At 45.4% G+C, this 15,037-nt stretch overlaps 1 protein-coding gene and 1 long non-coding RNA gene across 2 annotated transcripts; one reads left to right on the forward strand and one right to left on the reverse strand.

Annotated features, from left to right (window-relative positions):
- The first annotated feature begins 1,718 nt into the window (after positions 1-1,718).
- TRIM52 (tripartite motif containing 52) lies at positions 1,719-12,291 on the forward strand. Its single transcript, XM_073887568.1, is given in 4 exon segments — positions 1,719-2,163; positions 2,165-2,522; positions 9,925-10,013; positions 12,157-12,291. Coding segments are annotated over 4 exon segments (942 nt in total). The 5' UTR covers positions 1,719-1,732; the 3' UTR covers positions 12,221-12,291.
- On the reverse strand, positions 9,048-14,870 carry LOC141371610 (uncharacterized). The gene is made up of 2 exons (XR_012376699.1): positions 14,249-14,870; positions 9,048-13,575 (listed from the first exon to the last, which is right to left on the reverse strand). It is a non-coding gene; the product is annotated as an uncharacterized lncRNA (long non-coding RNA).
- Positions 14,871-15,037: the final 167 nt, after the last annotated feature.

Genomic DNA, 15,037 nt, shown 5'->3' on the forward strand with positions numbered 1-15,037 from the left:
ATAGAGGAGCTGCATGTACAATGTTAACAGCATTTACCATCCTTGCTCTGTAGAACCTACGATTCAAGTTTGGGCCCAGAGAAGGAGAGGAGGGATTCCAGGGTGCCTTGAAGATTCCATTAGGGCAGGTGGTGTTCCTCAAACCAGTGACCAGTTAATGAGGGCTACAATCATACCAGTGGATCTTGAACAGCATTTTACTTAAGCAAAATAGAACAGAACATATCAGGGTGCCCTGAATGCCATAAGGGAAATTTTGTTTGTTATATATGTGCAAGTCTATATTGGATTAACATGTGCAGTGCATTTCTTAGTGAGGGTGGAGTAAACCTTGTAAAACCTTGGGTTATGGAAAACCACACACTTAGAACTCTGAACTCCTTGAAGGGATTGATCATGCCTTACATTTTTGTTCCTATAAAGTGGAAGGATAAATGGATGAGTTATGCATGTATATGATGGATGGAATTAAAATGAACGGGTAGCTGGGTGGATGAATGGATGCACGCATGCGTGCATGGATAGGTGAGTGGACGGTGACTGGAAGCATTATCAATGAAGGCAAAAAGATCTACAGAAGTCAGTGTAGGGCATGCTGAGTCTGAGGTATCTAAGTGTTCGCAGGACAGTGCTGATGGACACAGAAGTAAAAGTCGCGGGAGAGATCAGGGCTAGGAGGCAGAGGCTCTGCAGGTAGCACTAAAGAAGTTAATTGGGGGCGCCTGGGTGGCTCAGTCGGTTAAGTGGCTGCCTTCAGCTCGGGTTGTGATCCCAGGGTCCCGCTGAGCAGGGAGCCTGCTTCTGCCTCTCCCTCTGCTTATACTCTGTGGCTTGCACTCTCTCTCAAATAAATAAAATATAAAAATAAAAGGGTTAACTGGTTTGAGGAGAAAAATTTGGGAGGCACACGAGCCCCCACGCGAGATCCTCTGCCCTCGCAGCAACTACACACCACCGCAAGCCCCGCCCCGCTACGTTTTTGCAGCCCACGCCCCCTCCCCCGAGCGCGGCCTCTGAGAAGACGTTCTTACTTACCACAAAGGTCTCCGGCTAGAAGGACCGGAAGTGCACCAGAGCTCGAGCTTGGCCGCCGCACTACCCCTCTTTTGGGTCGGTTCCTGGGTACTGGCTCAGCTGACTGCCGGATCTTATGTATCTGGCTAACTGGAGCGGCGGTAAGCCACTCAATGGCTTAAATTGATTCTCTTTCCACCTCTACCTATTCTTAGTCTTTTCTTCGGGCTGGCTGCATGGCCGGCCGGGCTCCCAGCTGTGGCGTCCCCTGGGGCATCATAGAGAATGTGGTCGTCCGTCGGCTCAGTCTACCCCTTCCCGAGTGTGGGTTAGAGCGCCTACGTCATTTTCTGTCGCCTCGGGCTGGGTGAGTAGTGTCGACACCTGAGGACACCTGGGTCGGGCAAACCCGGAGGGAAGCAAGAAACGTCAGGATCTGGGTTTGCAAGCTGAGCCTCAAAGGAAAGTGGAGGCTGCAGCCTGGTTCAGCCCCCGCTGCCCTTAGAGGACGACTGAGTCTGGACCGAGGGCTTTCGCGCCTTTGAGCTGGAAAAAGCCTGAGGGAAGGAAGCAAGGCATCTCTGCGGGCCTGAGGAGGAAGAGCAGGGTTGAAAATAGCCTTGGGTCACAAGCGTAGGTTGGAGGGAGGCCCGCAAAGCAGTCCCCCAGCTCCTCAGCTCCGAGCTGAGGCATCCACACCCACAGGCTGCGCATTAAAATGGCTGGCTATGCCACTACTCCTAACCCCATGCAGACCCTTCAGGAGGAAGCTGTTTGTGCCATCTGCCTGGATTACTTCAAGGATCCTGTGTCCATAGGCTGCGGGCACTTCTGCCGAGGGTGTGTGACCCAGCTGTGGGGCAAAGATGAGGAAGACAGGGAAGAGGAGGAAGATGAATGGGAGGAGGACGAGAACGACGATGTGGAGGGGACCATCGGTGGATGGAACAACTCTATTCGAGAGGTTTTGTACCCGGGCAATGCTGATGAGGTGTTCCAGGACCAAGAAGATGATGAACTCTGGGTTGGTGATGGTGGCGTCAGGAATTGGGACAACATGGACTATGTGTGGGACCAGGAGGAAGAGGAGGAGGAAGACCAGGACTATTACCTGGGAGACTTGAGACATGACCTGAGAATTGACGTCTACCCAGGAGATACTGGAAGAATACGATGAGAACGACCAAGAGCTGTATCCTGACACCCACCTGCCTCCTCCAGCCCCTCCACCTCAGTTCACCTGTCCCCAGTGCTGAAAAAGCTTTACACGTCGCAGCTTTCGTCCCATCTTGCAGCTGGCCAACATGGTCCAGATAATTCGCCAAATGTGCCCCACTCCTTATCAAGGAAGCTGGGGGAATGACCAGGGCATCTGCTCGAAACACCAGGAAGCCCTGAAGCTCTTCTGTGAGGTGGACAAAGACGCCATCTGTGTGGTATGCCGAGAATCCAGGAGCCACAAACAGCACAGCGTAGTGCCATTGGAGGAAGTGGTGCAGGAGTACAAGGTGAGAGGCACAAGGGGTAAAGAGGGTGGGGGGTTGAAGGGAGTGGAGAGAAAACAAGGGGAGCTGGGAGAGATGGGTACTTGCTAGTTGAACCTCTTTTTGTGAGAGATGAGGGCACAATAATGGAGATGGGCATATGTAGAGAAAGGAGACAAACTGGTTGAGGCTGACTGGCTTCCCCAGGGGAAGCTAAGCAAAGACACAACAGTCACCAGAAGCTTACTACTGTTATTCCCTTTCAATCTGAGTATAGGTGACATATCCCTAGTATTTGATTTCCCTCTGTTGTGTCCTGAGTCTGTACCTGACCAAGATCCCAGGACCCTTAACACATTAGAAATGGAAAGCCATAATACTTGTAGATAATAGACATTTGGGAACTCAGAGCAGTGTCAAAACAGATGACTGGAGAAAAAACACATACAAAAAAACATGACTGGTATTGATAGGCTGAAATGCCAGGTTTGAGTCCTGGACAAATTAAGTGCAACTGGACACACGCCCTTCCCAAAGTCTGAGGTTGCTTCCTCACCGTCAGTAGGGTCCGTTTTCCCTACAGAGGGAGGCAGAGGACATAAACATCTTTTTGATGGATCAGAAGCCTCATGCCCTAATTACTCTCCTTTCCTGGTATTTTATCACAGTGAAAGGAGTGAGGGATTTAGGAACAGATGACCTGGCTCTGCCACTTACTGTCTAATCTTGGGCAGGTCTCTACCTCTTAGCTTATTTTCCCCTAAATTAAGATTAAGAGATCATGTATGTGAAAGTATTTTATAAACCATAAAGCACTAAGCAAATGTCTGTTTTTTTTTTATATTCCTCTAAGTTGTCTTCTTTTCTTTGGGTTCTGATTTTGTTAATACACTGCCGAGTTATTACAGAGTTGTCTCAATGACAGCTTCCTTACCAAAAGCCTAGGTGAATGTGACTCCTAGCAGTACCCAAGGAAGGAGAGAATGTCTCAGGCCCATAAAAGTCTTATCCTGGATATTCATTAGCAGCTGCTCACATTTCAGTGTACTTTACAGTTTATAAAATATTTCCTCATGTTCTCCTATAGTAGTGGTTTTCAAATTGTGGGGGTTGACCAATTAGTGGGTCTTAAAATAAATGGGTCATGCTCAGCATTATTTTAATATTAGACAATACATCAGAGTGCATGGAACATACTAAGGTAAACACTGTCTTACGTACACGTGTGTATACTTGGTCTGAGAGTAAAACATTGCTTACTCTGGATTGCAGTCAAAACATAAACAGAACACTGTCCTAAGACATCATACATTAGCTATTATCATACCCTTCCAACTTATAGTTACTGGTAAGTGGACACATAGGACACAAATCTTCACTACAAATCACTGCTAATTTTATCAAACGAACTTGACTTTAAGCACAAACCCTAGCACCATGCTTTCCCCAGGGTAACAAAGGTTGCTGCCCCGAGAAACTATGTCCTGTACTTCTGGGTTTTAGTATACTGAAGGTGATGTAAGAAGGTAACCTTTCAATCCTCTGTTAGAATTTTCTGAAAGGATTTCAAAACTGAAATTTTAATTGAAAGCCAATTTAGACAGGAGAAAAGAGATGGTCTATTCAACCAGAGAAGCCATAGAACACTCTTACTTATAAAGCATACCAGTAAATATAAATAGCAAAACCAAGTAAAACAAATTGGGGATAAACCCTTTCAAAATATAGAATATTTAAAAGAAAATACAACTTTTATGTTCAAACATATACCAGAATTTAGGTAGATGGTATTGCCAAACATAGGAATTACATTAAGGAGGTAAAAATTTTTTATGTATGTATAAACTTTTAGTAATTGATGACATAGTTTTGTTACTGCCTTTCATTGCTCAACATATAACATTACAGTAGCATAATTTAGAATTTTACTGAATAAACTCTCATAGTAATAGTTATCATTATAATAAACTTTTTGTATAATGGTTTATTTAATATTATGCATTATCCATCACACAGTTCTGGTTACAGTGAATTTTTGTCAGCTACCAATTCAACACATTTTTTATCTACTTTGGAGGTAAGCAAGCTTTTTAGTTTTAGGGACTGAGTAGAGTGTTGTCACTCACAGACTCAAGGAATAGTCAGTGATTTTTAGGAATAGGAGGGAAAGGCATTCTCTCCCTTTATATTATAAATACATTATATTAGCATTGCAGATATGGAGAAGAGTTATAGTTTACAAAATTATATTTAGTGTTGTAATGTTAAAAAGAAAAAACATTTCCTAAGAAATAAAGTTGGAAAGAACTCCTTGGCTGGTGGGAGTACAAAGATAGAACAAGCAGCATTCAGAGTAAGGCCTATAATTAATGAGGTATGACAGGTTGGGTAACTGCAGATGTTCACTGTGGGTATGGTGCTATTTATACTGCTATTTTTATAGCATATCCAAGACAGTTACGTTGTTTGGAGGTCAATGTTCTTTAAAGTTTAATTTTGTATAAAAAGAGGCTTTTTAGCTCTGAAAAGCTTACTTATTTGCATCTTCCATTTTGTCCATCCCATGAGTTAGAGTTCATCTTGACTCTTCAAGCTAGAATCAGAGGATTCTGAAAGTAAGGTCATTTATAGATTTGACCAAGGGCACCATTAAATGGTGTCAGGTTTTAGGCGGCAGATGGGTGTATAAAAAGGAAATGAACAAAGATTTCACTTCTTGGGGCTCAGGCATAACTGGATGCCTATATTTGCTCTGCCACCCAGCTGCCGCCAATAAAATCACTCATCGTTCTCCAAGAGGGACCAGATGCTTCCACCATCAGTACTCCTTTTTCTCTTTTCTCCTTTAAGGTAGCTAAAGATGGCAGCCGAAAAATTTTTTGAGGCTTTTATCAAGTATATATTCACGTTATGACGCAGAAGATAGGGTGAACTTCTTCAGTTGAGTTACCTGAAAATGTTGGGCAGTGACACCATGCCAAACACTGTTAAATTTATGCTATAAAAACAGTGGAGTATTCTGCAAAGCACAATTCTATGCAGCTTTAAGATTGGACAGTATTGGAATATTAACAGCAATCTTCAAAGGCTGTGAAAGCATAATATTAAATAGCCCTTTTAATTGCAAAGGAGAAAAAAACGGACAAACTTGTGAAGCCTTGCATTCCAAGTGCCGCCACAACTTTGAGAGGAAATTGAGGAATTCCAGACTTTCTTCATCTACTTCTGCAGTCTTAACTCTGGATTGATGACTGAGTATATCAAACTTCAGGTTTTAAAAAATATCAGCTCATCCTTCTTTGCTTAGTTGAGAAGAATCTACTGATAAAAATGTGCTTTGCTTATGTTTAAAAGAGGCTTTAAAAACTGTGAGTGTACTGGTTTCATAAGCCTAATACTTGACCACTAAAGACAATATTTTTGAAGCTGTAGCAAATGAACTGAGTTGGAGGAAAATTATAATATTATAAGGGTATCCATTACAGTAGTGTTTTAGATCTGGGTTTTTGGCAAAAACTGAAGAAAACTGTGTTTAAGATGTACTGTAGCAATCACCACCAGGCATCAGCTTCCATCATCTGGCCCATAATCTACTGGAAATCTTCACCTGTCAGTTAACCTTTGTGAAAAACGGTAGATTCGATCCCAGTTTGCCTTGATTTTTGAAGATCTGTTCAGAATGCTGTTGGAGAGTATTTTCTGTTACATACTGAGGTTCCTTGGTTGTCAACTGTATTCAGCTGAATTTATGGACAGAACTGATTTTGGAACACCAATGACAAAACAACCCTCTGATTTTGGAAACCACCTAAAGAGAATCTGTACTTTAAAATTTCATAAATTAAAACTTTCAGCAGAATTTAATGCATTGAAGCTTAAAACACATAGACCGTGAAATGTCAGAAGGCAAGCACCAACATCCCTGCTTGTTTTGAAATACTTTAAGCAAAAAAAAAAAAAAGCAAAACTTACCAAAAATCCAGCTACACAGAGCAAGCTCATACTAAAAATGTCCAATTTGCTTGGCCATCTTTGAAGGACTAGATTCATAAAAGTTATTTCAAGAAAAAAATATGAAATATCCAGAACTATTTTGGGTGATTCTTCTTGACGTTGTTCTTAAAACCTACCCGTGGTAGCTTTTGGAAAGAATGTTTTCACTGATATTTGGTCCTCACTGAAAGAACTTCAAGAGGAGTATGTAAAACTCAAAAGTCTGATTGTTTTGACTAGAAACTTCCAGATAAAGACTCTAGAGAAATTGGGATATAAAATGTCTAAAAAGATGAGAAGAATTTATTCTGTTTTCTCTTTACATCTTAAAAGCTTTTTTGGGGGGAGGGGGTATATCCAGCTTTGGGGAGAAAGCAGTACCAGAGTATTATTAAAGCAGCTTGTGTTTTGTTACATCTTCTACACCACCCAGGAAAGAAAAGTTAAGGCTTAACGGTGACTGGGTTATCACATCATCTGAATAAATTTTGCCTTCCAAAATTACCGTTGCTTTGATTTTTAGTCATGATACTTAATTGTGAAATTTTAAATACCACTGAAGGTGGGAAAATGTGAGATTTTTAGGTAATATGAGAAGTAGAGCTATGGGTTACAAAAACATTGAGAAAAACTGGTATATCCATATTCACCAGATACTCATCTGTTTAATGAATGTTTTCCCTACTAGGTTCAGCTGTTGACTGCTGTATCACAAGTCAGACTGTTTAAACTTGCTCCTCGCTACTCCTGTGGCTGTACGTGGGACCTCATCTTTAAACAGACTTGCTACACATCTGAAATCCTCATCTCCAGTTGCATTAGCTCTTAGCCTTCTAGTGCAGTCAAATACACTCGTTATACCTGCCCTTCAGTTTTATGGAGGCCACAGTTCCAGACTCCTAATTTTTTTCCTTCCCAATTTAATAGACACTTGCTAGCCTTAATTATTATCCCACTGAGCCTGGACCTCATGAGTAGTCGGGACTTTAAGAACTGATCTACACTGTAGTCTAGACCTGTTTCTCAACCTCAGCACATTGACATTTTGAGTAAGATAATTATTTTCGGGGGAAGGGGGCTGTCCTGTGCACTGTAGGATGCCTAGCAGCATCCCAGGACTCTACCCACCAGATGTTAAGTAGCAACCCCCCTACCAGCTGTGAAAACCACAAGTGTCTCCCAACATTTCCAAATGTCTTGTGGAGAGGGGTGAGAGGAACAAAATCATCCGTGGTTGAGAACCATTGGTCTCTACTCAAGGAAAGTGGTCAAATCCACAGATGTGCCATTACCAGCTTTACTTATGCCCTATAGCCAGTGACTGACCTACGTGTTTTAAAAAGTGTTCAATGGAAGAATAGCTCCACCTAGCTAGAACCTTATTAAACGCAGTCTTAGTGGATTCATAGATATGACTCCTACTTCTCCCAGCTCTTGGCAGGCAGGTGGCAGAGTCAGCAGACCTTTTTTTAAACCAGAGCTGCCTTTGTCACTGCCATTTGGGAGAACAAGGACTATGACAGATAAAGCAGTGTATGAAATGAAGATCTAGAAATGATGAGTAAGGCAGTCACTTCAGCAAACATCAGTTTCAGCACAGCCAATCACTTTGACGGTCATTTTTTTTGCTTTGGTTTTTAAGTATTATGCAGAACTTATAAAACCAGAACCTGTCTGCTCCTGTTGGTGTGCGTGGCCCTGGAATCACACATATAATATCAGCTCCTAAAGCACTTCCTTAAAACCTAGGTCTCTTCTGCCACTGGCCATCAACCTCTGGCCCCTATGCCATGCCTCCAGAAATCTTTATAGGACCTGTAGTTCTATGCTATTCTCTACCCCCAATCCCTGACCCCCCCCCCTTGAAAGTTACCCTGTAATAGTGAAGTTATTACAAACATTTACTGACTGATAAAATAGGATAACAAATAGGGGGACATAAGACAGCCTGCTATACCAGGTCTAAAAGAACTTTACAACAGTGGAAGTGTTCTCAATCTGTGCTGTTTGATATAGTAAGTACCACTCAAGCTACCTTGAGCTTGAGCTCTTGAAATGTGTCTAGTCCAACTCAGGAACTGAATTTTTAATTGTATTTAATTTTAATTAATTTGAAATAGCCATACATGGCTAGTGGCTGTCAAATCACAATGAATTGTACAGTTCCATAGAAATAAGGCAGGTTGAATTCTGGTCCTTTCTAGGACTCTCAGGAGTAGAAGCAAGTCCAAAGGGAAGATGAAAAAGAAGTGGGAACTCTCTTTTCTCAATCAAGAGAGGTAGGCTTAAAGGTGGTATTTTGGAGCATAGAAGAAAATATTTAAAAGAAGGCCTTCTTGTATTTTTTAAAAATGTGACTAAAAGGGCGCCTGGGTGGCTCAGTTGGTTAAGCGACTGCCTTCGGCTCAGGTCATGATCCTGGAGTCCCGGGATCGAGTCCTACATCGGGCTCCCTGCTCGGCAGGGAGTCTGCTTCTCCCTCTGACCCTCTTCCCTCTCGTGCTCTCTATCTCTCATTCTCTCTCTCTCAAATAAATAAATAAAATCTTAAAAAAAAAAAATGTGACTAAAACAGTCTTGAACCAGTTCCACTTGTGATTCATGTGGATCACATGTGAGAAATCTGATAGAGGAAAACTCTAATAGGAAGTAGCTAAAAAACAGTTTTACCCTCTTCCCAAAAAAGAGCCAGGGCTGGGGCCTCAAAATAGGAGGATTGTGAGAATAAATAAGGTTTTATTTGGTGCCTGACTTTTTGACAATGGGATGTGGGGCAAAACCTAGCATTAAAGTAGGTAAGTGGGTTCTTCCCTTTCTCCTCTCACACCTAAATCCTGACAGAGGGTGATAAAGAAATCATGGAGTCCTAGAAGGGAAAGCAGTCTGTACTGGCAGTGATAATGAGAAAAGAGGAAGTGAGAGGTTTTAGGAATAACAGGGCTGAAAAGGAGGAGACTGAGAGCTAAAAGTGGTGACAAATTTAACTTTTAATGATACAGTCTTTGCCCACAAACCACAGTCCTCAGAGGTACAGTGTGAGAACCCTGGGCAGGGGGAAATAGCTCATCTTGGCATGTGAGAAGTTGAAGATGTGACAGTAGACCAGCAAAGAAGGAAATGGCCCTCTAAGTTACTACTCTTCTTCCCACCTCTATCCCTCCCAAAGGAGGAAAATGAGCTAGAAATTGCCTTAAAAAACAGGGAGGGGCTTATTCTTATTCTTCCATAGCTTAGGCCTTCCTAATCTTTTACCCCATCCTAAAGGACTCAGATGCGGTTGGTCAGAGACTTCTGATTGACAATTCTACTTGGTACCAAGCAGGGCACCACAAAAATGAAGGACAAAGGTCACCTGGAAGAGGATCCTGGGAGGTCACACCCCCTTTTTGTCTGCATTTCCTAAGCACATAGAATCCTCTCTCTCCCCCTCCAGCAGAGGATGGAATTTCTCAGCAAACTCTGGTTATTTAACCCAAGTATGAGCCGGAAGGACTGTTTCCTCTTCAGCTTTCTTATCTCGTGGTAAGTAGCCAGCCTCAAAGTTCCATTTCAACATATTCTCCCAACCCTAGTTCTTATCAAATTCTCTTCCAGGTAAAAAGCTGGAAAAAAAAAGGCACCTTGAGTTACCTTTTGTTTCTCCGTACCACCTAATGGTGTTTTAAATCCTTTAACAAGCTAGAGGCTTGCCTTCTCCTAGCATGTTTATAATTCTGCCTGGACTACAGCCCAGACCTGCCTGGGTCATGCCCACTTCCACAACCTCTGACTGCATATCTGCTGAAGCACCTAGGGTCTGGGGAATCCCACAGTCCATCTCCCAGGGAAAACACAACAGAATCCCTTAGCAGCTTTCTAAGGGACTGTTAGACCTCAGATTTCTGCCTAAGATGGACACTAAATATTTATCAAGAGACATAAAGAAATTATATGTGATTTTTTGCTAACATCTGTTCCTGGCACTGATTTAATATCACATCCCTACCTCTCACCAGGAATAATGGAACAGAACCTACAATAAGAATAGAACTTCCCATGTTTCCTTCCAACCTTTCTGAGCTTAATTCTTTAGGCCTCATCTTGAAAGTTTCTATAATCAGAACCCAATTCTAGACACTGGAGTGAAGGAGGTGGGGTAAGGAGGAGAGATATGGATTAGATGAAATGTTGACTCACTCATAAGGCCAGTAGGAAGTCCTCAGTGCCTCCTTTTGTAGGACTCTCATGACCCTCCTACAGATCCTCCTGTCCAGCTTCTAAACTCTTCTTTCTAGTCTTACTCTTCCAAGCTCCCCTCAACTCTGACGACAAATGACTGTCAGCAAAATCAAGTGTAGGCAGGAGAGGGATTAGATAATCCTAAAGAGACAGTCCTAGGCTTTAGAACAAAATTCCTTACTAGTCAACTCCTCGATAGGGGCTCCCTGATCACCTTGGGTTTCACTCTATCCTAACTTCCCATTTGAAACCATCTCCCAAACCTCTGCATGCAAACCACTCAATACCTCTTCCCCATGGTGATCCCTCTGCCTGAAACACCCTTTAACTACTTGCCCTTAAGTACTTAGCCTATGAGGCTAGTCACCAAGATTAGAATCTTCCATAACCAAACCCTCTACCAGCAAATGCAGCCCAAACAGACCAGTCCCTGACTTCAGGGCACTGAGGAAAAGCCCTGAGGGATTCAAATAAGGGCAAATTGAACTAAGTGCTGTGAAGGCCCCGAACACCATCACCATGAGGGCATGAAACAAGGAACCTAACCTAAACTTGAGGGTCACAAGAGGGTTTCCCTGATGTGGCAACCTGAGTTGAGACCTGAAGGAAGCTTAGATTTACTAAGAAAAGTGAGGGTGGTATATGGTGGGCCTTCCAGGCAGAATAATGTGTGTGTTCTGTGTAGGAGAGAACTGACAGTTGGAAGAGCATGGGAGAGCCAGTGTAGCCACAAAAGGAGTATGGGGCATGCCAATGCCAACCAAACTGAATCTGCAGAGGAACAGCAAAATGAAGGGAAGCCACTTGCTTTAGCTGACAGAGGCCCTCTGGTCTTGGCCACACCCCTTTCCCTCAGCCCCTCACCTATCACCCACAATAATCCTCACCACCTCATGGAAGGGAAGACCTGTCTCATCTCCTGAATGCTGGCAGGAGGGAATAGAGGCCTCTGTTCCTAGAAGAGGTCACAGGCCTCTAGCAGGGAAACCAGAGGGGCTTCTTCCAGCTGTGTCGATCTTCGGGATTCCCAGCAGAAAAGGAATGGTGAGAAAGACTTCCCTTTTTTTTATTTTATAAATTTATTTGACAGAGTTGGCAAGAGAGGGAACACAAGCAGGGGGAGCTAGAGCAGAAGCAGCTCCCTGATGAGCAGAGAAGCCCATGTGGGGCTCGATCCCAGGATGCTGGGATCATGACCTGAGCTGAAGGCAGATGCTTAACGACTGAGCCACCCAGGCACCCCAGAGACAGACTTCCTTAGAAGAGCATTTCCAATTTCTCTCCTTTGTTTACCTTGTCTGGGCCTGAAGGTGGTACCAGTGGGGACATGGGAGAGGACGGGCAGCCCAAGGGATGGGACCAGAAGTGGATGGGGAACTTACCAGAGGGGTGGCCTTAGGAGCAGAAAGAAGACTCTGCAGAGTAACTTTCCCCAATTTCTCCCAAGGTCAGGTGCAGCCCTCCAGCAGGTTTCCACCTCCCAGAGGCCAGATCAAAGACACCTGGAATGAAAAGGCCCAGAGGCCCTACCATGCCTACAATGGCAGCAGACTGTTATGGGAAGCACGTGGTGTACTTAAGATGAATCCCGCAGCGGAGAGAAGTCATCCCACTGGAAGGGGCCAGGCTTGAGGAGTGAGTAGTCCAGGTGGGCCCATATGCCTAGCAGGGAGCTGCGGGGTCCCAGAGGGAAGCAGGCATGTATGGGGCTCAACTCCAGCTTGGGCTGAAGAGGGTAAGGCTGCCGCTGCACCCCGTCCCTGCACCCAACTACACCCAAAGTGTCCGGAGGGTCAGGACCAGGCCTCCCTCGATTCAGGAAGGCCCCTCAGTGGTTTTGTGGCTTGCCAGCATCCTCTCCAAGAGAAGGGAGGCTAGGCACTGACTGGAGGCAAACTCCCGAGGTGGAAAGCCCAATCCTGTGGTCCGGTCGTCCGGAAGTCCGTTACATCACATTTCTCCCTCTCCACTGGCATTGCCAGATCGGTGCTGGTGGGCTCCAATGCAAAACGCGAGTTCCTGCCTTGGCCCAACAGGAGGGGGCGCTGCCAGAACCGTCTCAAAGAGTAAGGGGCCCGCGTAGGGCGAGGCCCTCGGGTTGCGGGAGGCCAAAGACAGCTACAGAAATCTCGGTCTGGTCTCGGTAGCCCGAGCGGAGGACTCGAAGAAGGGGTCCGCACAGAGGGGGCCTGGGGAGGGCGGGGCTAGTTTGGGAACCGCCCCTTTCTGGAAAAAGGCCGGGCGGTGCCGAAAAGTCGCGTTCTAGAGCAGGCCTGAGACACCTGGGAGGCTCGTTTTAAACCTGTACTCCTGGGAATGCGTGGGTGGCTCAGTCGGTTAAGCGACGGCCTTTGGCTCAGGTCATGATCCCGCATGGGGCTCCTTGCTAAGTACGGAGCCTGTTTCTCCCGCTGCCTGCCACTCCCCCTGCTTGTACCCTCTCTCTGATAAATAAACAAACAAAATAAACCTGTACTCCTGGCCCTACCTCAGGGATGTTGATTTCACAGGGGCTCCCTGGCAACATTCAAGAAAACAGGGCCAAATGAGGTTTCTCGAGGGGGTAAATATGACTAAGGAATGATCTCTTTAGAGAGTATAGGTAGGAGATAAAGGAAGTGTGTTCTTGAATTGAGAGCAAATCCTCTGCATGTACAGGCCAACAGTCAGGGGAGTGCGCTGGCATCTCCACTTGAAGATGTGTGGAATCTCTCACCTCTCCGTTTGTCCCAACCGCCCAGAGTACTTGAAATGACCCGAACTATGAACAGCGAGCTGGATATTGGTGCGGGTGAAGGTAGGAGTCTCTCATGACCACAGGACAAACAAAACATGTGAGTCGGGGTCCAGTTCGAGTTTAGTGTTGCTAAAGAGAAAAGACAGGTGAGGTACACAACTGGGACCCTTGAAACATAGGACCAACAACCCCTGAGAAGCCATGGTCCTTCCCCACGCCTGCTGGCCCTGTCAACTGCCCCTCACCTCCATCCCACTGTTTGGTTTTCAGCAGCTCCAAAACTCCAGCTCAGGACTTTTGGCACTGACTCCTTCCCCGCCCCCCACCTCGCCCCGCCCCCGTCATATTCGGTCCCTCTTACTGGAACCTTATCCTCCCATATATCCGCAGGGCTGTCTCCTACTTTTCCTTCCTCTCGTTGCTCCAGTTTCTCTCTCAATCTCCTTTCTACTCACCCCATCAAATGTAAATTCCAAGAAAACCAAGACCTCACCGTCTTAAGTTTGCCCGCATTTACTCTGCCAGGAATTGCTCTGGGCGCTTTAACCTATCTTAACTACCATTTTTCGTAGGTACTATTATTTCCAACCTCGTTTCCCAATGTGAAACTTAATACGTGTTACAAACAAAATAAATACGTATGTATAATCCCCCCCTATTTTGCATAGATGACAGCGACTGCTATCACGCTGGTCTGTGCCTCTCCCCCTTTAAAAAAATATGTGACAAGGGCGCTATCTGCCAGCATCATCTCTTAATATCAAAGATGTGCGGTAGTGGGAAGAACCACATATTCACGTACCATAAGGTTAAATGGGAGGCCGGTAGGCAGCCCGGGAACCATGTTCCACTGCTTCCCAGTCTGAGGGCACCTCCTTGGGGGCACGCCTGGACCCGCGGACCCGCAGACCCGCCGACCTTTCTGTGAGGTGGTGAGGCTCAGAGCCGGCTTTCGACCCGAGTCCGCAGAAGTCAGAACCCGGAGGCCTTTCCTCTCCTTCTAGTTTCTGCGACGCCTCTCCGCACTCCTGCCACGGCGAGAGCTGGGGGGCCGACAAGCAGCCCACAGGCCGATTTTTCGTTCCTCCCGGGTTTTTCTTTCCGTAACCCATTCCTGTCGGAACTTCTGCCTGGGCTAAGTCCTTCCGGACAGGGAGTGCCTCAGTCAATTCCCTCAGAGCAAAAACCTCTTGAGGGAGCAGCTGCCCACTGCGATGGAAATCTCTCAGGGGTTAATAGTTCACCTGAGCAGTGTACTTTAAAAGCTGAATACCATATTTTTCATATTGCTTATCGTTACTCACAGTTCTCACCTCGAAATTAAGCTCCCTCAGTGTCGCCCTCCGAGGCACCGAGCGGAAAGGGCGGGGCTCGCGCTGTGCCACGTGGGGGCAGTGGTGAAGGCGCAGGGCGATCCTTCTGGGAATATGCCGTGTACCTTCCGTCTTCCGCTTCTTACACATCATGCCCCAGTGGACGTTTGAGGGGCCTTTTTAAACGCTTGGTGGAGTTGGTTTCAGCATGTTTTTGTGTAGCACTGCCAAACTATGTTGCGTAACGAGGGAACCATGAAGTTTTGTTTTTTCACCTC

The sequence above is a fragment of the Callorhinus ursinus genome, unplaced genomic scaffold (genome assembly GCF_003265705.2).
Source record: "Callorhinus ursinus isolate GAN/ISIS: 27379988/994484 unplaced genomic scaffold, GSC_fseal_2.0 scaffold81, whole genome shotgun sequence".
NCBI lineage: Eukaryota > Metazoa > Chordata > Mammalia > Carnivora > Otariidae > Callorhinus > Callorhinus ursinus.